The 27,987-nt window shown below is 38.1% G+C and overlaps 1 protein-coding gene across 2 annotated transcripts in view; it reads right to left on the minus strand.

The window, feature by feature from the left end:
* Nucleotides 1-27,987, minus strand: part of LOC131669473 (dynactin subunit 2) — a 293,206-nt gene that overhangs the window by 190,485 nt on the left and 74,734 nt on the right. For both annotated transcript variants that reach the window (XM_058944483.1, XM_058944402.1), the window contains exons 5-7: nucleotides 13,134-13,285; nucleotides 12,804-13,050; nucleotides 12,548-12,724 (exon numbers count right to left, since the gene is read on the minus strand). In XM_058944483.1, coding sequence (XP_058800466.1) covers nucleotides 12,548-12,724; nucleotides 12,804-13,050; nucleotides 13,134-13,285 — 576 coding nt within the window. The remainder of the gene's footprint in view (nucleotides 1-12,547; nucleotides 12,725-12,803; nucleotides 13,051-13,133; nucleotides 13,286-27,987) is intronic.

The following is a 27,987-nucleotide window of genomic DNA, read 5'->3' on the forward strand; positions in this document are numbered from 1 at the left end:
CGCCTGAGGGTGGCTCGTCGTGATCTCTGGAGTCGCCGGGTGACGTCGCTGAAGCACTGTCGCTGATGGTCGGCTCCGTCCCTTCCTGTGGAGTAGCGGAGGGCTCCTCCGCTTCCTGCTCTGGTTCCTCGGTATCGGGAGTCTCCACGTCCAGTGGGGCTGTCGCTTGACGTGGTTCTTCAACGCTGGCCGCTTCCGGTTCCTCGGGCTGAGTATCTGCTGGGACCGCCTCGTCTTCCATCGAAGCGACGGTAAGCGCTTGGAGCTCCTGGAACTCCTCTTGGCTTTTCACCGCTGAAGCGTCCGATGTAGTGTCCATCTGTAGGAGTCAATATGAGTAAGAAGATGGTTTTTTTTTTCTTATTTGCTGGCATTCAGTCCAGGGATAGTACATAAGCGTAGAAGGGTTAGCAGTAGATTAGTTAGGAGACAGCTAAAAGCGTAGAAGCAGAGAGGGGGTAGCAATGCAAAGGTTAGTGTTGTCTTGAGCGAAGCCGCCTTGGCGACGGTGGGACCGTCGGTGGAGAAAGTTTCTTTTTCCCCTTTGGTCGGCCACGCCTTCTTTTTGTTAAGGGTTCTGAGCCGAAGGTTAGTTCGCTATCGGCCAACTCCTTTTCATTTTGCTCGTTGCTCTCGTCGTTTTTAGGGATTCGTGCGAACAAATTATCGAGGTCCAAGCCTTCCACGTTAGACTCGCATTCCTCCGTCTCGTCAGTTTTTGGACATTGCTCGTCGTTGTGACAAGGGCGTAATTCGCAAACGGCTACCTTGCCTATGTCAGTACCTTCTTCGGTGCTAAGCTGGTAAGAGTTCATTCCTACGCGAGCCGTAATGACAAAAGGTCCTGCGAATTTCGGGCTTAGTTTTGCAGCGATTTTCATTGCGGCCGAGGAAAGCAGGCGGTTTTTGGCCCATACTTTGTCTCCGACGCGATATTCTACATCCCTTCGCTTGACGTTGTAATATTTTTCTTGGCGGTCTTGCGCCATTCGCGCATTTTCAAGTGCTACTGCGCGAACGTCTCCTAGTTTTTCCATCCTCGCGTGCCAATTCTCAATGGCAGTGGCTTCGAGGTTTCGGATCATGTCTCTATCTTCCGCTCTCTTCTTAGAGTGAGGAGGGTTGGGATGCCGTCCGTAATTGAGAAAAGCTGGGCTAGCGCGCGTCGCTTCGTGAATAGCCGTGTTATACGCAAAGGCGAATTCCGTGATGTGAGCATCCCAAGTAGCATGATTTTCTTGGATGAACGCGCTGATCATGGTTTTTATCGTGCGGTTCACTCTCTCGATTGGGTTGCTCTTCGGCGAGTACGGCGCACACGTGCCGTGGATAACGCCGTACGAGTTCAAGAACTCATCTACCAATTTGTTTTTGAACGGAGTCCCATTGTCCGATAAAAACTTATCGGGCACTCCAAATCGTAGAAATACTCGCTCCTTCAGCTCGCGTCTAATCGCTCTCCCGTTGGCTTTGCGTAGCGGGATACACTCAATCCAGCGAGTGAAGAGGTCGATGAAGATTAATAGATGTTCATAGCCTTGCGAAAAAAAAAAAAACTTAGGAAAAGGGCCCATAGTGTCGCCCGCCACGATTTCCCATGGCCGTGTGACTAGGTGCCGTCCCATCAGTCCTGCTGGAGCAACTTGCTCCACTTTAGTCTGTTGGCAAACGAGGCAGTTACGAACGTAGTGTGCTACATCTCTGTGTATGCCAGGCCAATAGTATTTAAGCGCGGCTCGCTTTTGCGTCTTATAGCGCCCTAGATGTCCTGCGGTAAGACTATCATGACACTCTGATAAGACTTGAGCTCTCTGTTCTCGTGGAAGCACTAGCTTCCAAGCCTCTTCATCTGTACCCATCAAATCGTCCACGATAACGTCTGGTTTATAAATATATAACTTGTCTCGTATATACTTCCAATATGGGTGTTTAGTGAGGTTTTCTCGAAGTTTTTGCACCCATTTCAAGTACCACGGGTCCTTGACTCGCGGAGGCGCTTTAAGCGAAGCTAAACAAGCGATAGTAGTTTCTTCATCCTCTTCGTACATTCGCGACAAGGCGTCTGGAACTACGTTGTATTTTCCTCTTCTATGTATGATGTCGAAGCTGTAGGATTGTAGGCTCAGCGACCATCGCCCTAGCTTGCCGTTCGGATGTTTTAGGTTCCGCAACCATTTTAGACTGTGATGATCAGTTATCACTGTAAAGTGATAGCCTTCTATATACGGTCTGAACTTTTCGACTGCCCATATTACAGCGAGGCACTCCCTTTCTGTGACCGAAAGCCTTCGCTCGGTGGCACTGAGTGCTCGACTGGCGTAGCAAAGTACTCTGTTTTCGCCTCCGACGTGCTGCAAGAGTACACTGCCTAATCCGGTATCGCTGGCGTCACATTCTATAATAAATGGAGCCGTAAAGTCTGGCCTAGCCAAGACGGGGGCAGTAGCGATCAGGCCTTTTATGCGCTCGAAAGCGTCTTGCTGCGTCTCTGTCCATTCGTATTTAGTGTCTTTCCTAGTTAAAGTGGTAAGCGGGTCCGCTATGCTCGCAAAGTCGGGCAGGAACTTCCGATACCACGACGCCATTCCTAAAAACCGACGCAGTTGCTTGAGATTCTTCGGCGGCGGATAGTCAATAATGGGCCGGACCCTTTCAGGATCAGGACGAGTCCCGTCCCTGTTGACTAAGACACCTAAATACCGGACTTCAGTCATACAGATGCGTGATTTCTTTCGGTTGATGGTTAGCCCTGCTTCTTTAATCCTCTCAAGGATATACGTTAGCCATTTCAAATGATCTGCATAGGTTTCGGTCGCTATAATCAGGTCATCGATATAGGCAAAGGCATAAGGCTCCATCTCGGATGTAATTAGCATATCCGCTAACATTTGAAAGGTTGCTGGTCCTCCTGCAACTCCATAGGGCATTCTTACGAATTCGTATAACCCTAGGCCAGGGACTGTAAAAGCGGTAATCGGTATCGATCGCTCCGTAAGAGGGATCTGATGGAAAGCTCCTGAGCAGTCCAGTGCGCTAATGTACTTAGCGTGCTGTAACTTTCTCAAGATTACGTCCATATAGGGAAGCGGATAAGCGCTCACCTTTGATACTGCATTGACCTTTCGATAATCAACGCAAAAGCGATACGATCCGTCGGGTTTTCGAACCATGACGACCGGACTCGACCATTCGCTTTTCGAGCGTCGTATTATGTTTGCTTCTAGCATCTTGTATACTTGCGCATGCATCTCCATCTCGATAATGTGAGAAACTGGATAATATTTTTGTTTGATAGGCTGGGCTTCTCCGACATCTATGTCGTGTTTGATCCATGACGTACATCCAATGTGGCTATGAAGGGTTTCAGGTAAAACTTCTTCTACAATTCGGTCGATTTCTGCTCTGATTAATCTCCTCTATGCCTAAAGAGGACGGGGCAAGCGACTGATCTACCCTCAGAGACGAGAGAATGAGTGGTACCCGTCGGGTACATCCTTTTACCCGTAAGGTATTAGTCTCTGGGTCAAGGCAAGCGGAAAACGCTCGAATGAAATCTCCTCCTAGAGTACATTCCGTTTTGGCTTCACTAAGAATTAGGGCGTCTATCATATGGGAGACCCCTCCGACCGAGAATGGTACCTGTACGCTGCCAATGATGGGCACGTAATGTCCATCTATAGCGCGAGCTCCCGGGACGTTGTACATGGCTATGTGACTGTTAAGGGCCGCGGCTATTTGAAGGCCAATAGGACTTAACACGGTTCTTGAAGCACCAGTATCATATAACGCTTTGAAAGCAAAGTGACCTATCTGTAAAGTTAGCCACCATCGAGGGTATTCTTCGACTAAAGCGCACGTCACAGTACTTTGGTCTGGCTGCAACGTAATCGCTTCAACATTCCGCGCCGGCGCGTGGATAGCTGTTGCGGAGCACTGAGTCTGACGGTCTCCTGAGTCGGCGTTAGCTGATGAGGCCCTCGGAATAAGTGGAGCGATAGGGACCTCGTCTACTCGCTCCTGTCGGCGTTTTTTGGTTGTTCTGTTTTAGAGCAATCCGGGCAGGTAGCTTTTGTGTAGCCGGGCCAACTACACTCCCAACAGAGCAGTTTATCTGCGTCTGGGCCAGGTGGTTTGTCTTTGTTTCGATCCGAGCGCGGGGTTATTACCTTTGCTTGGCTCTCCGATCGTCGCTCGCCTCCTCGTCCGCCTCTCGGGCTCCATCGTCCTTTACCGCGGCCTCCTCGACCTCGGTAGTTCTGGCCTCTTCCCGAGTGATTGGTTGACGTAGCGCTCTTCGTAGAGATAGGGGTAGCGTCAATACTCGCGACGGGTAAACTTTGGGGCGTAGTAGTAGCAAACTCTAAGCATTTCTTATTAGAGAAGTTTTGAAAGGATTTTTCTAAGTCAGCCTCCGAGATGGCGTTGTTCTCGTTAATGGAAGCGATATTCACTTTTGAACGCGCTATCGCTTTCGTTTTAGGCTTGTATGCCGCTTCTGGTAACAAGCTCTGGTCTGGAGACGGCGGATGCTTCCAATGTTCGTCTGACTCGGCCATTTCCACTTCTTGGGCTCGGTTAAGAAGCTGTGGCAATGACGTGATGCTTTGCTGGTCCTTCTTCATTTCTTTCTTTAGCTTGGGGATCATGTTATCAATAGCCAAATTGATCTGATCTGGAATGCTCCACGGTCGCTCAAAGCGGCTAAATATGGTGTTCATTGCAGATAAATAATCCCTAACTGTTTCGTCAGGTCCTTGCGTCCTCAGGTGGGCTTCCACTGATATGTTACGATGATAGCGATGCACCTTACTGTAAGCTGTCAATGCTGCCTCCCGAAACTCCTTGTACGTGTTCCACGTTGGTTTCAAGAATCGGTACCATTGTAGCGCTTCACCTCTAAAAAGTGTAGACAGTGAATCAAGAATCTCGTCTTCCGTAATGCGGTCCAAACAGCAATTTTCTTCTACTCGTGCAGGAAATTCCTCAATACTCGTGCTTGTGTCGCCCGAGAAATGTACCTTCCAATCTCGCACCATTTTTCCTAAGTTCCTTGTTTGAACTCTAGTACTGTCCAAATGGTTTCCACTAGTCCTCCAACTTGGAAGTCCGTGGATCAAAGTAGCTTGCTGTTGAGTCGCATTTGTCGGTTGCACTCCTGCCGCATGCGAAAGCGAATACGCTTCTTGTCTGTGATCCCCCCTCCCCCAGCTTGAGCTTGCGGGGGTAGACGTCGCTCCACCGGGCTGGAAGCCTGGTGTGCCGAGTGTTGTTACCTGTGTTGCACCTGTACTCGCGATCGGCGGTGGGTTTCTCAAAATACTAGTCGTTGTGGCTGGTGTTTGAGTTTTTGCCGTTGATGACAAGAATGCTGTTCTTGCGTTCAGCTGTGGTTGTTCTTCGATTGTTGTTAAATCAAAATCAGGGTCGATGAGACTATATGTGTCTCTAAAGATAACATTTTTATCTTGTTTAGTAACTTTTAAATCACTATTGATGTCTGTTATCATTTTTATTTGATTATTTAGACTGTAAACTGTGTTTTGCAGTTTAGCGTTTTCGCTTTTGAGTCTTGATAAATTGTCCTCTAGTTCGTCGACCTTCTCTTTTAACGTTTTTGTTGCAATTAAAGCTCCTTTCAGCTCTTTTGCCGTTGATTCTGGTATGTGTTGTGCCTTCCCTGAGGGTAGCTTACACCAAATCATTTTCTCTGGCGTCTGCAGCATATGTGACATAGCATTCGTCTTATTCTCTGTTGTCGACATCTTGGGCTGCGTATTGATGAAACTAGTCGTTGTCATAGTTTGAGCCATATTTGTTGTCGTTGGAATTGTTACATTCGTCGCAGATTCTTTTATTATTATTTCTGACGTATTCGAAGCTGGTGTTAACGACATGTCTTGTTGTTGTGTATCTTGTTCGTTGTTTGTTTCTTCTGTTTTGTCCAATTCTTCGTTGATTTCTTGCTGTATTATCTCTATAAAATCGTCGCGTATCGATTTTGGAATGACGTTTGATTGTATTAATGTCATACATAAATTATCGCGTCTTTCTTTCGCTTGAAGCGACAAATTATCGATTGTCTCAACAAAATCTTGCGCGGTATAATCGCCTTGTAACCGTCTATATAATTTATTAGCACGTTCGTACATTGAGCCATCGTTGTTGAGCTCAAGGTCGTTTAAGATTGAATTTAATGTATCACTAGGTAGTGTTTTAATCCATTCTTTTATCCTAATATTTACTTCTGTTTTAAAAATAGTTAAATTAGTTATGTCAGACATCTTTTTTCTACTTATTATTATTTATATTCAGTTTTATATTCTTCTATTTGTACTTGATAATTTTCTTTTATTTGCTTTCTTCTTTTAGGAATATTATTTTATTTATCTTAATATATTACTATTATATTTTAGTTTGGCGTTGTACGACGGTTTGAGTATATACTAATATATGATAGAAGAAAATGATATTAAATAATAGGGCGTTTCGTAAAATGTATAAATATATAGATAGGTTATGCTATTATCGAAATCAATTTATCGGGAATTGATATTCATACACAATTAGTCGTTTTGTGATTTTCGCTTATGCGTGAGATGTATATACGTAAACGCTTGTATTGCTAGTGTTTAGGCTGTTTCTTATCGCAGTAAATACACGTGAGTTAGAGTCGTCCGCTTAGCCCACGCTATTCCGATAGAGTATGTCTGTGCGACGTAAACACTCTATGTTTTCCTGCACGAGTGTTCGTATCTCAAGCAAAAGTGTCTTGCTTGTTTCCTTACTTGTGTTTACATTCGCTGGCTTGGTGAGTCTCTTTTTCTTATTCCGCGAAGGTTATCCTTGCATCAAGTTTTCTGAGAATTCGACATGCACGTTGGGCGCCATAATATAACGGGGTTTTAGCTCGTGCTCTTTCCGGGCTAAATCAGTTATATAATAAATAGTTGTCGCGGATTAATATTTTAACAAAGCAAAGTGCGCTATCCAAGGCATCCCTGTGCGCCAGTGCGAACAGTGCTTGGGTCCAGCCGCATCAGCTTGCCTCCTTCCTTACGTCGAAGAGGCGGAGAGTGTCGTGAGCCACAGGTTACTTGGTGAGTAACCTAAAGAGTCTCGTGGCGAAGTAGTTATACAACAGGGCAGGTGTATCGGAATAAGTTGCTGCGAATTTTGGTAGAAACAAATCTTGTATTTCAGGCACTTACGAATACATACAAGCGCGTGTGGTGGCGAAATGTGAGCGGCAGCGAACAAGGCGACGACGCAACGCAGCGCGCCGATCTTGTCAGCAACCGAGCAAGATTGGACAACGAATTCGCTTAAAACGGCTCGAGGCAGGACGCAATGCCGAGCAGAATGACAGAGTGCGTAAGCCGGGCGAAAAACTAAAGCGACAAATGCAGTTAGCAAGCAATAGGAGAGAGAGAGCCTAAGAGAGAGAGGGAATCGAGTAGGTACTTACAGTAATTGTCGTCGGTTATTAGAACGGCAGCAACGCACGAACAATAGATCGCGACCACGCTTACTCTTGCCCTACACTCGCGTGGGCGTTCTCGCTTCCTACGGAATTCCTGTCCGCACCAGCTATGTGCCTTCGCTTATCGCTGGCGATCCTTGGACTCGTATAATCGCCACTGCGTACTCGCTTACTCCCTCGAGATATCTCGTAACGCAGAAGAAAAGGGTGTTACTGTCAAACTATGCTAGCGTCCGTACTTGTCTCTGCTCGCATACCAACTAACTCATTACGCGCTCTCCTTCTCTCTCTTCTTCGCGATCGCGGTCTCTCTGCGACATCCGCGCTAGGGACTATCGATAGTATAGATCGTAGGACTCGACTCTTACCTTGTTCGCTGACATTTCAACTGCGCTACAAATTACAAATTATTATAATGCATGGTAAAGTATAAATATGATTAATAAACAAACTGGCTGCAGGGAGAGAGAGACATAACGAGAATGCGACTCGTTATAAAATAATAAGTGAATATAAACATAATAAATTCATAAATACATAGAATAAGTTCGGAAGAATAGGTTACATTGACATATCATTACTAGGGAGAGAGATATATAACAAGTTTGCAATTTCACTCGTTATAACACATACATACGCAAAGTCAGATTACATAGGAAAACCAACTTTGAAATCATGCAATGTTGCCACACCTTCGTTTCATTTTTAGATTCATAAATTTTATACATAAGTGAAAATATAACGACTAAAAACTATTCTAAGTATATCTTATTGCATAATATTCCATTTTTAACTATTTATACGCTTGTAAGTGTACATATAAATATTATACAAGAAATTAAAATTCAGTTATCTAAAGTTAGTAGCACTGATTTCATCCTATATTAAAACATAGGACCCTATCCCCTTACCTCAGCCCCCCCAATGACTAACCCCATCCTCCTTAAACAAATTTTCATGACTGAAAAAAAAAGATTAAGCCATATCGTGATTAGAAATGATAAAAAAATATTATCAGCAACGAGGCAATAAAATTTAATGAATGTAAGCAGATATAAGTATATGATAATAAATAAATGCAGAAAACTATTTTTAGTCTGGAGGATGGAGCAAAATGGAAAAGAAGAAGAATCGAAGAAGAGAAAGAAAAAGGTAAATTGGAAAACAAATTATAAGATACTAAGGAAAAATAAGTGAGGTTGAGGAAAGGAAAGGCAGAGGGAGCAATAGGAAATAAAAAAAAGGTATCAAAGCCCTAATAAGGAGAAAGATAGATGAAATGATTAGCAAGAATGACAGCAAAAGCAAAGGAAAGGCAAAGGTGAAAAGGCAAAAGAAAGTAACAAAGGAAAACGTTGAAAAGAAAATATGCAAGAAAGAGAAAAATAGAAGAGCGGAAAAGGCAGATTTTGGAGAGAGAGAGAGAGGAAGAGAAAATTAATCAATAGAAAACATGGGAAGAAAAAACTGAAAGGACAGGCGCAGAAGACAGAGACGCAAAAGTTGCAGACACACCTACATATGTACATATATGCACAACACATACATTATCAACTACACAAACTGGATACGAGACACAAATAGTAATGTAAGAAATGAAAACCAAATGTAACATATAAGTTGTAAATAAATAAACTAACTATTTTTAGTCAATGGATTTTTTGTGTGAAAAAAATTAATTGAATTCATTTTGTGAAAGCTATTGCGACTGTATAGTGACGCGTAAAGTTGCGCATTCGGCATTCATGACACAAGTCGTTTTCATGAGTCGCGACCCTTGATATATGTTTACATATAGTGTGAAAAGTAATAAGTGTGGAATTAGTGTGGAAGATAAAAAAGAAACAGAGAAATTACGAGGGGGGGTCAATTGGTCTACACAAAATCCAAGAGATGGCGCTCATCACGCTTAAATTATGATGTTTTTGGCAAACAATACTACTAACTAGATATCGTACAAAGTTTCAACTCGATTCATTAAGTCATCTTTTTGTGAGCGTTGGTTGAACAAAAAGTTATTGGTTTATAAAAAAATAGAAAAAACAGAGTTTCGAGCAGTGATAAAACATTTTCATTTGAACGGCCTTACACCAAAAGAAATCACAATTGAGTTGAACGCCGTTCATGGCAAGTCTGCCCCTGTGTTTAAGATTGTTTCTAACTAGATAAATTAATTTAAACGCGGCCGTACAACAACAAAAGATGAACCTCGTTCAGGACGCCCCGTAGAAGTGAGTACGCCCGAAATAGTCAACAAAATCCACGATATGGTGTTGAATGATAGAAGATTAAATATGTGAGAATTAGTTGAGGCCACAGGGATATCATACGGTACAATCATTTCAATTTTGCATGAAAAATTGGGGATGAAAAAAATATCAGCAAAATGGGTGCCGCGTTTGCTCACTGTTGAAAACAAACGAAACCGCGTGGTCACCTCTGAGGCTCTTTTGGCACGCATATGTCGTAATCCGGAAGACTTTTGGCGTCAACTCGTAACTGTAGACGAATCATGGGTACACCATTACACTCCTGAACCAAAGAACAGTTCCAACAACGAATTACTGCAAGAGAACCAGCCCCAAAGAAGGCAAAGACAGTAAAGTCAGCTGGCAAGATTATGGCCATGGTTTTCTGGGATGCGTATGGAATCATCTACATCGACTACTTGGAAAAGGGCCAGACGATCACTGGATAATATTATGCGTCATTAATAGGTTAGCTGAAAGAAAAAATCAGAGAAAAACGTCCTCACTTGAACAAAAAGAAATGCCTCTTTCTTCAAGACAATGCTCGAGTTCACACGTGTGCAGTTTCGATGGCAAAAATTAACCATTTAAAGTTCGAATTAATTGACCATCCACCATATTCGCCTGATTTGGCTCCCAGTGACTTTTTCTTATTTCCTAACCTCAAAAAATGGCTTGCCGGACGACGATTCACGTCAAATGAAGAAGTCATCACCAAAACAAATGCCTATCTTGAGGGTTTTCAGAAATCATATTTTTCTGATGGCTTAAAAAAACTGGAAGGCCGTTTAGTAAAATTTATCGACCTTCAAGGAGATTATGTTGAAAAATAAAGAAAAATTACATACGCAAAACTTTTTTTCCTTCTTTTTATAAAGAATAATTGTTTGATATAATACTTTTTGCATGTTTGAATTTTTCTGTGCGAAAAAATATTATTTATCCGATATTTGATAAAATTACACTCTCAACTCTTACTTTCTACCCCTGCAAAAAATTTACATAGTTTTCTCGAATAGATGGCATTAAAATATTGATGAGAAATAATTTCTACAGTTATATGCATAAAGATTATCGTGTTTGCAGCAACAAATTCATTCTACAAATACTTGGAATATTCAAGGGTAAAAACTACCCTTTTAAAACTGCTAAGGCTTCATTTCAAAGAGTTGTAGGTTCAAACTGACCACAGAAACCGATAGAGCAGTCATAATTACTTATAAAAATATGTTTTAATCACGTTTTTATTTTAATCTGCCAGGAAGTATCGACTGTCCAAAAATGTCCGTGTCGGCACTAATGGGTTAAGACGTAATAATTGCAATAGCAACAAAAAAAGCATTTCGTTTGTAGACCAGAAAGAACTTTAGCGCACCGTCAATGACCCTTACTTGAAAAACTGAATTTCTCCACCCTTCATGGCGGAATCGGGTTCGAAATATGAAGCGTTGTGTAGATTGTGTAGCCTAATGACTCATGCTAACACATCCGTGTTTTGATTTTCGTCTTTTAAATTTGTTTTGTATATGATATGATGCGACGAAATAACGTAAACATAACTTATAGTACGAAGTAAGAATTTGAGTAATTGATAATCATTTAAATAAAATTATCAACGCCACTAATATTTTATTAATAAAATGTATCTCGAACTAGCAAGATAGTCTATAAATGTTAACCATGCTATTAACTGTATTGATTGCAGGATACGTGCAAATATATAAAATTAAAGCGAAAAAGAAAAATAATTATAAAATTATATCTAAAATGTAGCGTAAGAACAATGAAATTTCAAAGGATAACCAATTTCAATAAAATAAACAATTACATTGGCTTACCAACCATAAGAAATATTAAAATAGTAGAGATTAATAGCAAATTAATAAACTATATATCAGAACTAAGAATAAGCAAGGCAATATCAGCAATTCTAGAAAGTTCTCGTACGAACCGTGGAAATTTTGTAGAAATTTGGTGGGGCGTACCGGCGAACCCTCGCTCGTGTATAAATACGCCTGTTTTCGCCGCAACGAGACTCGATCCTCTCCTTGCGCACGACGCGAACGGTGACTGGTGATTCAATAAATGATTGGAGCATGCTCTGATCTAAAATTTAATCATTTGCCACTACTTCGTCTAGCGATCATCCTTTCCTAAAAGCATCACAAGGACAACTCATGGGGAAATATACTTCTGTACGAGATAGATCCTTTGGGTGTTTCCTTACGAAATATATTTAATAATTTGATAGTCTAGAGAATCTGCATAAGAATTCTCGGCAAATGTCCAGGTGCCTCGCCTGACGTTAGGCCGGGCTTTGTGCGGATTCTTTTAAAACGTTACGAGAGTATACTTTGTTTGCTTAAACCCGAGATTTCTCTCGTCAAATCAAATAAATAAGGTAGAGAGTGACCCCGGATCAATGTTACGGTACTACGTAGGCTTCTTTTCCTACGAGTGTTAACATTGTCTCTGGGACATACGTCTTACCATTGCTAAGAGTTTCTCACGTTTATCTTAACGCGGGCACTTATTAGCTAAACTTGGTTTATTAACTATAGACAGTATCAAATATCATAAGATACACTTGATGAAAATATTCTTTTTTTATGTTATTATTCATTATACAAAAGTAAATATGATGAAGCGCGAAAACTCAAATTCTCACTTAACACTACGATCAATTAATATCGAGTATGAACTATTAAAGAAAATGTATAAGTTGTAGCAACTTAGGTGAAACTTTATAGTATTATAATTAAAAATATATAAGAATAATAGTATGTATGCTTCAGAATAAAAGTTGCATAACAGTTACCATTTTTTCCTTCTTCGGATCAGGTACTACTGATATTTTTTTTTGTGCTAAAGTATCCGTTTTATAAATTAAGGATGTAACTTTATTCTCCAATACATCCAACTGTGTGCTATTGAGTAAACAAGCATTGGCCATTAATTTTTCTATTGATTTTGTAATTCCTTGTGATTTTACTATCTATTACAGAAGTATGAAATTATCAGAAATAATGATTATATAATATGAACCAAATAGCAAAAAGTATTACATGTCATACCTGGGAACATTTTGACGAGTTGTCATTAGAGACACCTACTATAGTTTCTAAGTAACCGAGCCTTCTTTCTAAATGACTTATTCGAGCTAAGTCTTGAATTTTAGATTTATCGGGAAAATAAATCATTTGATACTTGAGGATACCTTCTTTCGTTTTTTCTGTAATCGATGCAGCTGTTTCACTCTTGGGCAAAGTCATTTGAAATTTATTCTTTTGCTTAAACAGTTCAATTTGAGACAATAATTCTCTAAAAATATTATAACTATATGAGAATTAAAGTAAGTTATAATAATAGCATATTTGATAAGATGTTACAAAAAGTCTTCGTACCTGAATCTTATTTCTTCGTAATTTGATAGAGACGATTCATTGTCATTCAGTAATTTATCAATACTTAAAGCATCTAACTCTCTACCCATTGCATCTATTTCATACATTAAATCGGTCAAAGACTGAGGTTCCTCTTTTTCTTTGAGATGGTTCTATAAGAAAAAGAAGAAAATATATTTTCTAGAATTTAAAATTATTAATATACTTATTAATAATTTACTTTAATATAAATAAAATTTACTGATTAATATAAATAAAGATATACAGAACGGGTGTAAAGCCATGGTAAGTCCATATACTGATTTTTCTAAAAATTATATGTGATAAACGCAACATCACGCTATCTTATAATACGAAGGTGGGTCAGTAAGTTCTTAGGAATATATAGAAAAACATTTTTTGGGTAGAAATTTTTTATTTTCCAGCATAATATCCTTTTAGCTTGATACACTTTTCTACGCGTCCTTCGAGTTTTCTTTAGCCACCAGAAAATATGATTTTGGAAGTTCCTCAAAATAGGCATTTGTTTGTGCTATGATCTCCTCGTTCGAGATGAATCGTTGTCCGACAAACCACTTTTTTAGGTTTGGGAAAAATTCACTAGGAGCCAAATCTGGTGAATACGATGGATAGTCCACTAATTCGAACTTCAATGTCTCAATTTTGGCGATTGAAACTGCTAAGTTTTTACTCGTGCATTGTCTTGATGAAATATAATTTTTTTTGTTCAACTCAGGAAGTTCTTCCTTGATTTTTTCGCTTAACCGGTTCAATAATGACGCATAAAATTTTTCAATGTTCGTTTGTTTTTTTTTCTAAATAATCAACGAAGATAAAATCACATGCATCCTAAAAACAGTGGCCATAATCTTGCCGGTCGATTTCCCTGTCTTTGCCTTCTTGGGGTTTGGTTGATCTTGTACAATCCACTGTTTTGACTCTTTCTTAGTCTCGAGAATGTAGTGGTGCATCTATATTTCGTCTACAGTCTCTTTGTTAAATAGCCACCGTATACCGCTTATCTCTAATCTACCAAAAATTGGATACCAACTTCCTATGAAAATGTCAATAATTCTTGCCAAACCCAATGTACAAGCATTAGAGATCATCCTCGAATACCTTAATAACTGTAACATTAAACTGTAAACTGATTGAAAATGTAATTCACCATCAAGTTTTTTTCCGATCTGTAATTAATCATTGTACTTTTCTAATATTAATATACTCAGCAAATAAATCTGTATTAAGATTTGAAGCTTAAAAAAAAAAAAAAAAGTTTGATACTGTTTTATAATAAGAACTATCTTACTTCTCGAAATAGCCACTAACTACTGACATCACTTCTTCATCATTGAAAAATCTTTGACCACAGTCATTTTTTTAAGTTTAGAAACAGAAAATAATCCGAGGGAGCTAAACCTGGCGAATATTAAATATGAGATAGGAATTCAAACTTTAATTCATTAATGTTTGCCATCGCAATAACGGATCTGTGAAATGGTGCATTGTCTTGATGAAACACATCTTGCACACAGCTTTTTTTTTGTCCAAATTTTTAGATAATATATGATGTATCGCACTTTTTGAAATGCCTACTATGTCTGCTAGCTCGCGCACTTTCAGTGGACGGTCATCCAGTACCAGTTTGTGGATTTTCTGCACCGTTTTTGGAGTCGTCACTTCAGTTGATCGTCCACTGCAATATTTATCTGGACAACTCGTACAGTCTCGTTTAAACTCTGCTACCTAATATTTCACTGTTCTAAACGAAGGAGCAGACTCATTTAAAGTAGAATCTAGTTCATCTTTTATATTGGTTGTTCTGAGACCTTTCAAATAAAAGTATTATATTACATAACGAAGATCAATTTTCTCCATTTTCACAAATTCACTGTCAACGTTCACAATTGATAGCTGCCAAACAACGACTAAACAGCATGGCGTTTTCAAACTTGAAACATATGCTTTATAGATTGCTTACTTTCTAATACAGTGATATTTTTCAAACTACCCCCATCTCTAGGTTAAGCTAGGTACTTCTAGGACCACCCTCGTAATAATATAAAATTTATTGTAGTTTTCGTCAATATTAGATATTGAGTTTAATGTTAAAAATTCAACTAAACCTAAAACGTAATTTTTATGCAATGAAAGTTTAACTGGCGGAAAATAATGCGCTTATAAAACTGACTAAGAGTCAAAGTGAAAGAACCTTTCATGACTTCGAATACGAATGGTAATTATATTGTAGTGTTTTTACTTATTCACTTCCACATAGAAATTGCAGACAAAGATAACCACAGTCATAAATATCAAAATGTTGATATCTCTTAGTATTGTACTTGATACCGCCAATTCAAAGATATATCATTAAGGCGAGAGGAGGTTTAAGATTGTCAAAACTATCAAAGTATGTGACATCATTTCCAATTTTCCGATAAGCAACCCAGTGTCTTCCAAGTTCATTAACGTTATCAAAATTTATTATGGCTAATTCATAATAGTGTGGTCCAGAAATTGGCAAGTCGTTTCTCATAAATACGCCGCAGAAATTTTATATGTTTATAACTTTAGCATACTTAATCAAGTCATTAATTGTGAAAACTATAACAGGCAAGATTACTTCGATCTTTTTTTTTAATCCTGATCCTGAATACGGTCTAAGATAAAGTCCATAACCTGCTTTGTAACGTCTTAGATACGAGTATAATCCTTTTCCTATGGCAATTGCTTCCATAGTTTTGTTGTGATTTTTGTTCTGTTTTAATTCTCGTTTTACTGTTTTGCATCGTTTATAGCTTTAGCAATCCCTACAGCTCTACCAGCTAAAGCTTCAGTAGTACTTAAACTAGCGAAAAGTTGTATAAGAAAGGATAAAGTTCCCCTAATTTTTGGAGAAATCAATAGAAATCAACGAATGATGATGTTGGATTTATCGTCAGCTTTTTTAGTTGCTGCACGAGCTTTGTTTAAAGCTGATTTAATGACAGTTTTAGTAGACTTATTTTTTAACCATTTAAAAGTGTCAGCTTTAATTATGTTTTTCAAATTGATCGACTTTTTGCAACAACTTTTACTTTTTGTCTTCTTTTAGCGTTTTTTTTCTCTTATACTTGAGTTCCATACCAAATTTTGATTTTAATTTCATGATTTTGTCGATAGCATAAGCAGTTTCTTTTTCACCAATACTAAAATCGTCAGCTAAAACACCTCACCAAGCTTTTTCTGTAAAACTTTAACTGAAATATTTCTCGCTTCAATATTATCGCGATTTATCGAGTACGCTATATTATGTTTTTTTGCAAGCAGCGTCAAGGGGATTGATGCTTGGACCACCATGCGCTTAAGCTTCTGTGATTTTTTTTAACTCCGATATCTTCTTCGTAGGTTTGAATTCTCCTTTAGCAATGATATTAAGGCGTGTGAGGTTCATCTGTAATAAATCGAAAATCAATACTGATTAGAAAAAATAATTAAAAATCATCAGTGTATAGACTTTGAATATAAAAAAAATAGTTTTTCAATCATTCGGCTTGAATATTTCAAAGCTAAATCTAGCTTCCAATAATTCCCTTTTTTTCTGACTCAGAATGAAATTAGATTGTGAGTGTTGTTGATCATTAGCTTAAGCTAGATTGTACTGGGGGGACTGTAGGACTAGCTTATATGAACCTTTCCCCACTCGAATCTCCTCCTGCAGCGGCTTGGACGGCTCATCGGCGTCCAATCCTAGTGCTTTTATCCTTTCTCGCTCGATCAATGGGATATCGTAATGACCCCAAGGAAGCTTATCAGTTGTTCCTGGTAACAAAATATGGTCATACGCGCTGAGTGCAATCTTTGTCTCTTTCTCACTGTAGAGCTGATGATGTCGAGATCTGATGTTCTTTTATAATCGTGTCAAAATCTTATTTTCATGTAGACATTTGACGTAATTGTCAAATGTGATTGTTGCCTTGAGCACAGAACTTTTGATACCCTTGATCTTTTTTATTGGATTCTTATTCTTCATTCTGACACTGTACATTTTACTTCTGAGATAAACAAGCATCACGTTTCCAATGTTCTTTTCTTTTATCCTTCCTAATACTTTTTTATTAGCTCTTAGGATGTTGAATGGATTTGGATCAGCAAAGTCTGAGGTATCAAACTCATGGGTATCTCGTTGTATAATTTCATAAATGTTAACATTTTTTACCTCGTACACCAGACTGTTGGTATACAGTAACTTGCAGTACTTGCTATTCACAGCATTATGATATGTCGTAATAAAAGCGATAGACATGAGTCTTTGATAAGTCAAGAATAGCAAAACCAATGTAGATGAGTTTTTTTACCGAAATTTCTGCTTGCAAGAGTTGTACTGTTATTAAATTCTCATCGAAAATATTACTACTATGGTTATTTGTCCTAACAATAAGAAATTCGGTACCATATTGCCCATTCTACTTATTTATCAACTTAATAGTTGATTTGCGTTTTTTCAGTGCGTTTTTTCTCATTCTCCATAGTTTTTCCATATACCGCATTATTTAATAGCTTAAAAAGCATCTTCTCAAACTCATTTTTATCATTTTTATGCATCTCGCTATTCAAATCGATGTATGCTTTGAGTCATCGACTTTGATCAAACTTTAAAACATTGTAACGGTCCTATCTATGAGCTAATTTATTATATCACTGAGCCAGTCTAACGCATCTATCTGTTTATTCAAATCAATACATTAAGCGGCGCTACCTCACCGTTTACTCGATTGTATTCATATAAGAGTCGAATTTCATAATCAAAATAAATAGCGTGACGTTACAAAGTAATAGATATAAATATAATGATTTTTGTTATTAAAAAAAATATGTTAATTAGAGATAATTTTAATATAACAAAAAACATTTATTATATAGATTTTAGTATGTAGATTCAAAATATAATAACACAAATTGTATTTAATTATTGAATAATAATGAATTTCAATATGCAAAGTTAATTTATTTATTACACTAAAAATATGAATTATTAGAAAAATGTAAATAGTCCAAATGCAAAATGAATATGAAATGAACATGAGTAAGATCAGATCAAAGATCTGATGATCTTGATCAAAAATTTGATCAAGATCATCAAATGAACATGAGTAAAATGAACATGAGTAAGGAACATAAGATAAGAGAAGATTGGTTTCATTGATAACAGCTTAATAATAACTGTTTTTAATAAATAAACAATTAATAATTTATTTAAATAATAAGTGGTATATAGAACGAAAACGTTAATTTCATACTTAATAATGACAATTTTATAATTTATAAATCTTAGATAATTAACCCAATAATTGCGTTATAAGATTATAGAAAAAACCGTTAAAAATATGAAAATTTATTATAATTCGAATCTTATTAACTAATTTGAATATTTCTTTTTAAAAAATACTTCTAAAATTAATAAACTATAATGTTATGTAAAAATTTAATAATTTTCCATTGTAAATATGGTAATATTACATGAATTAACTTTATTAGTTGATAACTTTTAATGACACTATTTTCGATAATTGTAAATTACACTAAATCAACAAATAACGAATTCTGTAAAGTTCACATGTGTTGAAAACTCATTATTAATGTTTATTTACTTGTAAATTAAGAAACCTCATTTCTCAAAATTCGCGAATGTCTCTCGAATATTCTGACATCTCTCCTGCAAAAATAAGCGTGAAAATCTGTGTATAAATACGCCCACCTTTGCACAGGCTAGCAATTCACTGCTTGCATGAGCGCATGAGTCTGAATAAACTCGGCTAATACCTAAGTTCTTTCTCTTATTGTGATTAACTGAGCAAGACTGTTCCTTCCTTATAATTCGAGCTCGACTTTATAGAACATTTCGCGCTACAAGAAACTTGGGCCGAATTATATCCTATCCAAGAAAGACTTTAGCTCTACTTATGGGACAATTCACACCATAAGAAACTAGGGTATCGTCTGACTTTCCCTGAAACATTATACTTATTTATATATTTTGATTTATTTATTATTATTAGAGTACATTTGATTTATCTATTTATTTTATCGACAAGTAGAGTAAAATTATTAGAAACAAATTCTTACTCATTAGCTAGATACGAGAGTTCGAATTATTATTATTTATAAGTGATACGAACATTACAACATGATGTATATTTTTCAAGAGTAAACCATGTTTCACGGCTTGTTTGAGCACTCGATAATGAATTACGTAACGTTCTTTGTTGTCAAGAGTAATCATGAGTTTCTTCTGTTTATTGCCTGGAGCCGACTTGTGCTCTGAACGAAATGACAGATCTTTGTGCTCATCATGAATTTCTTCCGGGTATTCTAAATCTACTTCGAGTATATATCCAAATGATGAATCATCGGGAATATCGAAATGAAAGTTTCCATCAATAGCGCACCATTCGAAACCACCCTGTGGAAGAGGCTCTGTCCTGTTCCATCCATACAAATTATTGATGTCGTAATATATCAAATACTTTTCATCTTTATGGGAATCATAACCTTTCTTCGTATAGGGATTGTTAGCTGCAGCATACCGATTGCAACATTGGCTAATATCTCCGAGAATACCGCGAACATAACCATGTCATTATTCCTTAAAAGCTCTAACTTCATCTTTGTATACTTCAACAAAGCATCCCAACTTAACTCAGACGTTGTATACTAATAAGTTTGATCTAAAGAAAATGCTTTACGACAATTGACTCTGCAATTTTCATTTTATAGATCTGAATAGCTACCAAGATCAGTGATGTTAAATGATCTCCAAACGTTTACCGCGTGAGTATAATCCTTCTCATCGATCTCACAATCATATAGATTGCTGTAAAAGCCTTATTTTCTAGGAAGTATCATCTTTGAGTTTTAGCAGTGATGATATGTAGTCGTAAGGAAACACATTTTTTCTCTTCAACAAAGCAATTTGCTCCGTTGTGTATTTACCATCTTATTCAAATTGCTGTTCCATGATATTATAACTTTCTAAATACAAAGGTAGTTGGTCGAGCGAAGATGGTATAAATCGAAATAAATCAACAAATCGTAGATTTATGTCAGTACCTTCAATGTACTTGATAAAAGATATATATTTTTCCTTGGTTTAGCAATTAGGATAACTCTACCAGGGAATTCATTAGCAATCTCTTTGACAAAAAGATGTGCGTCGTATTCGCTCAGATTTAGAAAATACACAGGTATCATTCTTGATTCTTAATAAGTAATGTTGTAGGTACTATGAGCAGCTCCTAGATACTTTCCAGTAGAATGACAATGACCTCGTACTTCAATATCGTTAATTGTCTTTTTACATATATGACATACATAGGCATACAGATGGTGAAGTTTGTCATCCAATGTCATATTCGTCATTAATTGAGGATTATCATATAATTGTTATAATTGCTTGGCCAAATCGTGGAGATGATGTACACACCATGTGGCTGGCTCAACATCTTCAATATTTTTTCGTCTGTAACTTTAATAGAATGAAAGAGATTCATTATAGCTGCACTTTACAAAAAACCTAACGCTATATGGCTTATGATGTTGATATCCACGTTCATGGTTAAACATTGGTTTCAGTAAACTTTCAAAATCAGCATACATGACAGATGGCACTGGACATTCAGTCTTGAAATGGTTGAATTCTAAAAATTTTTTTTATCGCTAGGAATTAGGATTTTGCACATATTTACGAGGTGTGTTCAAAAAATAACGAGAATTTTCGTTTTATGAAAAAAATATTTATTTATTCATCTACATTAATGTTGTCGCCTTCAAAGTAGTCCCCTTCGGATACAATACACTTATGCCAACGCTTTTTCCAATCCTCGAAACACTTTTGAAACTCGATCTTTGTAATAGCTTTTAGCTCTTTCAGCGATTCGCTTTTAATGTCATCTATGCTTGTAAAACGACGGCCTTTTAATGTTCTCTTTATTTTTGGAAATAGAAAAAAGTCACATGGAGCCATATCTGGCGAATATGGAGGCTGAGGCATCGTTACAGTTTCGTTTTTGGCCAAAAATTCACGAACAAGTAATGAAGTGTGAGCAGGCGCATTATCGTGGTGCAAAAGCCATGAATTGTTTTGCCACAAATCCGGGCGTTTTTTTCGGATTGCTTCACGCAAACGACGTTGAACTTGTAGGTAGTACTGCTTATTGATTGTTTGACCTTGTGGCAAGAATTCATAATGCACTATGCCATTAAAATCGAAGAACACAGTGAGCATAACCTTCACATTCGACCGCACTTGTCGAGCCTTTTTCTGTCTTGGCGATCCAGAATGCCTCCACTGGGACGATTGAGCCTTAGTTTCGCCATCATATCCGTAAACCCATGTTTCGTCACCTGTTATAACACGTTTTAGTAGTTCTGCATCGTTATTGACTTCATTTAGCGACTCCTGAGCAACTTCCATTCGCCGCTGTTTTTGTTCGAAATTCAACAATTTTGGAACGAATTTTGCTGCCACACGTTTCATACCCAAAACATTCGAAAAAATTTGATGGCATGAGCCAACTGATATGCCAACATCATCAGCGACTTCTCTGATTGTGATTCGGCGATCGTTCATAACCATTTCTTTCACTTTTTTCACGTTTTCATCGGTTGTTGATGTGCTTGGGCGTCCGGGTCGTTCGTCATCTTCAACGTTTTCGTGGCCATCTTGGAAACGCTTATACCACTCATAAATCCTTGCTTTACTCATAGCAGACTCACTATATGCCTTTGTTAACATTTGACAAACTTTACTACACTTTATTTCATTTTTTACGCAAAATTTAATACAAATTCTTTGATCCATTTTTTTTCACAAACGAAAATCGCCGAGCTCGAAAAACACGTCTAACGTTAGCGGCTGCCACTTAAAAAGTAAGCAATGAATATTGCTGAAAATTTTATCGTACTTCAGGGGCATGTGTACCATCATAATAAAAAAAAATTTTATACAAGCGGACTCTCCAAACCCGCGAAATTGAAAAATTCTCGTTACTTTTTGAACACACCTCGTATGTTTTAACAATTAACCTCATGAACTTTAAATTTTATTTCACTTCTAAAATAATGCAGGGAACGGTCCCATACATGTGACTTGCATTGATAATGATAGTTGTCTACATACTAGACAAGATAAGTGTTTTATCAATATGTAGTGCATTTTATGCGGGAATCAGGACAAGGCACTTGATCTTCTTTCACATCAGCATTGCCATCAATCTAATAATTCTCAACTAAAAGAAGGTTGACATGCTTATCCTTTTTCTCAGCAGTCAAATGTCGCGGTAAGACTTCATAAATACAATTACGCAAATTTATGAAGTATACATTAATCGATACGTCATTTTGTTTCTCAAAATTAGCAACTTGGCTTGGATTTAGGGGGAACGTTAATTTTCAAAATTATACTTGTCTTAATGTTTAATATACCAACTGATGCGATTCACATTTTTTGAGGTTGGATGTAGTGCTGAAAGAATAGCCCATATAAAATAGTAATTGTCATTATTCTGCAGATTTTTATAAGCTCTCTTTCGTCTGATACATTCAGGCAACTCAATATAAGAACCAGCTTACAAAGGATTATACTTGTTGATATTGATTTGAATCCTGCTCCTCGAATTCTTTCGTGTTCGTTTGGAAAGGTTCGACGACATTTTCATCGAACCATCCTTCCCAGTTAGTATTCAAGTATATTGGCACCATTTTGGTATTAAAATGTTTCACTTCAAGCTTCTATTTATTATTCTTTGCGATTTTATACTCATCTTCCAATACAACATTGACTTTTAAAACAGTCTGTACCTTTAGCGATTTATTAATTTGAACATAAAAAATGGTTTTGTATGTTTCAAAAACATAGTCAAATTTAAATGTTTAAGATTTCTTATTACACCAGACTTGATTCTATTTTTAAAGGCGCTGTTGATATCACTCCAGCGAACTGTCGAGTCTGTGATCATGCCTTCATATGAGGCAGTGGTGAGAAAACTTGAGATGTTGGTTTGTTCGAGACCAGCACCAATTACGATCTCTCGTGGGGCATAAACCTTCAGAAAATATAATATAGTACTGATACGACATATAGCTACCTGAAGTTCCTACTTATCAGCCAAGTAAACTATTATTGACAGAGAAAGTTCATTTGCATTGAGCAAAGCCGTAGAACCTAATTACCATATTTTCAGGACTCGTAATGTGATACGAATGCAAAAGCCATGAAGTGGTTTATTTAAAATGTTGAGCAATAACTATAGATTCATAGTGAACGTAAGCGATCGACTACATAGATCAAGCCCTTTAACTATCTTATATTGAGCTTATAGTCACATGATGGTAGGGGAAAACGAATGTGGTGGGAGGAAAACCGTTATGATAAAGTATGAGAGAGGTAAATTTGTGGCGGAAAAAGCTGAAAAGCGATTATTTTTCAGGGTGGGAGGATTAAAGATGATTTATTGTTGTATTTTTATTTGTAATAAATACATATTTTTATATAAAAAATGATTATTATATTTTTATTTGAAAAATGATTATAAAAATTACATTATGAGAAGAAAGTACGAATACGAAAGAGAATTTTTTTTCGACAAATTGGACATAGAAATAAATTTCGAGCACAACTAAAACAAGCAACGGCATATACCCACGATAAAAATGTGGAAGCAATTTCTGCATCGAGGCAGATATTGCACGTTATAACGAACGGCTTGTAGTTCGTTATGTATCTCTCCCTCCATGAAGCCAGTAATAAAAATATTTGTAATATTGCTATGTATCTATTTATAAGTGATATTTGCAGCGCAGATGTCAGCAAACCGGTAAGTATCGCGTCAATCCTTCGATAGTTGATAATAAGCACGTGACGTGGACCTCGCGGAGATACGATTATTATCGAGAGGAGAGAGAGAGAATAGGCGCGATTAGAACAATTGGCTTCGAACAGATGACAAGTGCACACCTCGTGAGAGGGACAAACGATAGGAGTATGATTCAGAGAATTGTAGCAAAAAGAGAAGTAAGGAAGCCACGTGCACGACTAGCAGTATCAACAGCGATAACCCAGGAGAACATTAAGACGATCGCCTACCAGTGGAGAAGCGGATACGCAAGCTAGGTCCGCGAAGCGAGTGCGCTATTGTGTGACGGGCGAATCGATCGTTGGATTCGATCGCCCTGTTCGCCTCTCTCTCTCTTCCGCGTGCCTTCCCCTGAGCCGCTGCCACATCGGTCTTGGTTGAGTAAAACCGAGTATCGACGCACGATGACGGCTTTGTTGCAGGTCTGATTCCTGATCGGCGGAGATGCCTGGCGTTAGAGGGATAGGCGTGAGCGGGGAGCAGAGGAGGAGAGAGAGAAATAGTGTCGCCGGCATGAGCCGCACATGTGTGCGTAGCCGACGGCGCTCGGCCGTTTTGAGTACCTGTAGGGAGGGGCGCGTAAGAAAGCGCGGAAGGCGCGAGATCGCGGGCAGTAGAGTTTTGACCGGTAATTAATTGCCAGCTAGTCAAGCTTCGCGACCAAAAACCAGTGCTTGTGCGGTTAATTGACATATAGCGACCATCAGCAAGAAGGAAGACCGGCTGCATCCAATCCCGCCTTTCGAAGACAACATCGTTGCTCACAGGACGTGGACTTCCGCAGCAGCGCTCCCTTTCAAGGTCAGGTACCCTTTTTAGTTTATCGGTGCGCGCCTCGATTTCTCTCTCTCTGAGCATCATATAGGCCGGACGCGGACGAGTGGTTAGATGCGTGAATTCGCATCGCCCTCGCGGAATTCGCGGGACAAATTGTAAGGTGACGTTCTGTTTCCTGTGCGTTAATTCGCACGGAACGAACTTAGCCCGGACTCGGCCGACGCACACGTCAAAAGCCGAATGTATAGTATTGTTGCAATAAAGAGTAAAATATTCGAATTGATGAGTTTATTCTGTTCGAACCTGTCTCTCTTGTAATTGATTAAATTGCGATTATCTATATTACCGGACGACATAGCCCTCGTTAAATTTTCGCGACGAAGCGAATGCGCCTTCCGAGCCTTTCCCCTTAAATAATTTGTGACGCAACGTTGTTCGGGCTTAAATTATTAACGTACGTGTTACAACTGAATCCTGATGGATTAAGTGAGCGATCAGCACTGTAAGTACCGCTCGCCTTGTATAACTTTTGGTTTGATCCGCTTGCTACTGCGTCTAGTGCATCGGGCGCATGATATCATTTCTTTGCGCCGTGTATTGACACTTTGTCACGTCGACTGTCGATCGCCTGTGAGTGCGACTGAGTGAATCAACTTACACATTCGTATACATCGCGCCGGTTCGCTTTCTATCAACGGCAGCTCATAACGTGGCGTGAACCCGCATTCAGTTCACTCACGTGGCGTGTGCGCAATATTTTTTTCTTTCGGGTGCATGTCTACGAGTATTTGTATTGCACTAGTCTATGTGATGCAGGCGCGTCACCTGATTTGCGCCGAGTTTGCGTTCTACAATTCTAAAATTTGTATTAACTTCCCTCTTGCCAATATAAACTGCTATTTACCTGAAATTCGTGCCGAGTTATTAACCTAACGACTCCCGTTCTTCTTATAATGGTCAGTCGCATTATTGTTTCGCGCCCCGCCGAAGAAGGCAACCTGAAGCAGCTGAACCTTGGACTCGCCTATGCAGGAGCATAGGATTGTACAGGATACTGACAACGCCCACTACATATAATTTTCGTCAGCAAATAATAACTAATTTTTGTTTTGGCTTCTGTTCGAAATATATCGAATAAAAGTCCCGTTACAACGTTAACGCGTTGCGGTTTTAATCATATATACGCTGCACGATTACGGCGGCATATATGTTCTCCACATTGGTGACCTTGTTGTGAAGATTACTAAATACAGGGTGTCCCATATTAAAGGAACCACCCCGAAATTTTCTACGGTTGGTGTTTTATTAATTATAATAATTTATTAATTATAATAACCCAATAACTTGCTGGTAATATCTTGCCCCCCAACCCAATAACTGGACGGTAATATCTTGCTGCAGCACGATATCGGCCTTGACGGTCAAAATTACCCAGGGAGGCTTCGGTACCCAAATCACGTGAGAATCCGAATCATTGAACAAAGAGAGAGACGCCGACCACGAATACACATAAATCTTCGTAGCATTATGAGACAGAACAACAATGATCTACGAAGTCTCATTGTTTTGGTAATGGTTGATTTGGATCATCATATCTCGTTGCGTGAAATTCAGAGACGTACTGGAATCCCAACAACAACAGCTGGTAGAATTTTTCGGCTTCATAGATTTCATTCGTATCACATAACTTTGACTCAAACTTTGATGCCAGATGATCTCCGCCGCAGACTCGAATTCTGTAATTGAGCACGAGCAAGGATTCGCGAAGATTCTGAATTTTTCAGATACGTAATTGTTTTCGGACGAAGCTACATTTAATAGTAATGGGCAACTCAATCGCCATAATAGTGATTATTAGTCTATCCAGAACCCTCTTTGGGTACGTCATGTTGATAATCAGCATAGATGGAGCCTCGTAGATTGGTGCGATATAATAAACGGTTATCTGATAGAACCTTATTTTTTCGATGGGAATGTCAACGGCACAGCATATCTTAATTTCCTGCAGAATGAATTACCAGAATTATTGGAAGATGTGGACTTGGAAACAAGACGACGATTATGGCTTCAACAAGACGGTGCACCGTATCATCGCTCACTAATACGAGGGGGGGTCAATAAGTCTTTACAAAAAGAAGGAAAAATCAAATAAAATTTTTCGAAGAACTACATAAAAAAAGAGAAATCCCACAATGTCTGTGTTGTCAGAAATACGGACACACAAAATAACTGCCATAAAGCAATCATACATAAATTATTAAATGTTTAGCCTCAAGCAATCAATTCAGTGTGTCTTTAACCCATTAAGGCCCATGCCAAAACAGCATGAGACAGCGCTAAACTAACTATGCCATTCATAGCATAAGTGAAAAAAAAAGTACCCGTGTTTTTTCTTTTGTCATTTGTAATTGTTTATAAAAAATTATTTAAACAAATTACCAAAAAATATGACAAAAACGTATATAACATTTTCTTGTCAGACTTAAATTTGACGCTAGGAAATGACTATAAATTCTATCCATCCGATAGTTTGATACCGGTGGTTATGATTATACTACAACCTAATGGTTGGGTGGATGATTTGAAAACATTTTTATTTTATTATAAAGGTGTAAAGACCGTGTTAAAGATCACGTTTGATTGGCGGGCTAACGGTTGGATCAAAATTTATAGATATCATTTACTTTCACTTCGAAGCGTCTATCTAACTTACGAAGTGCATTCTATATTATTTCCTAATTTTCACCATTTTTTATTCTTCAAAAATGTCCAGGCGAACAATATCAAGGCGCAGAATTGCTCGTATAACAGATTTAGTCGAGGTTGATGATGTCGAGTTCGATTCTCTAGCTAATTCTCGATCTGTCAACATAGCATTTATTCCCGGAGACTACGAAAGCTCCGATAGAGATTCTGATGAAAATCTGGATGAAGATGTATCATCTCAACTTATTCCTACTGGTTCTTATGAACATGTCAAAAGCATGTAAACCAGTACTCAAAAATTACTAGAACCTAATCACGTTTTCGATTAGCAAGAAAAAGCTCTGACTCATGACACCACTGTAAATGATGACTATCATTTCAACATTGAACCGATTTCTTCTTTGTTCTATAAAAATTCTTTAGATTTGTTTGATCAATATTTTTCTAATTCCATGAAAAATTATATAGTCGAAGCTACA

This window comes from Phymastichus coffea, unplaced genomic scaffold, assembly GCF_024137745.1.
Source record: "Phymastichus coffea isolate CEN01 unplaced genomic scaffold, Cenicafe_Pcof_1.1 PCOF00001, whole genome shotgun sequence".
Taxonomy (NCBI): domain Eukaryota; kingdom Metazoa; phylum Arthropoda; class Insecta; order Hymenoptera; family Eulophidae; genus Phymastichus; species Phymastichus coffea.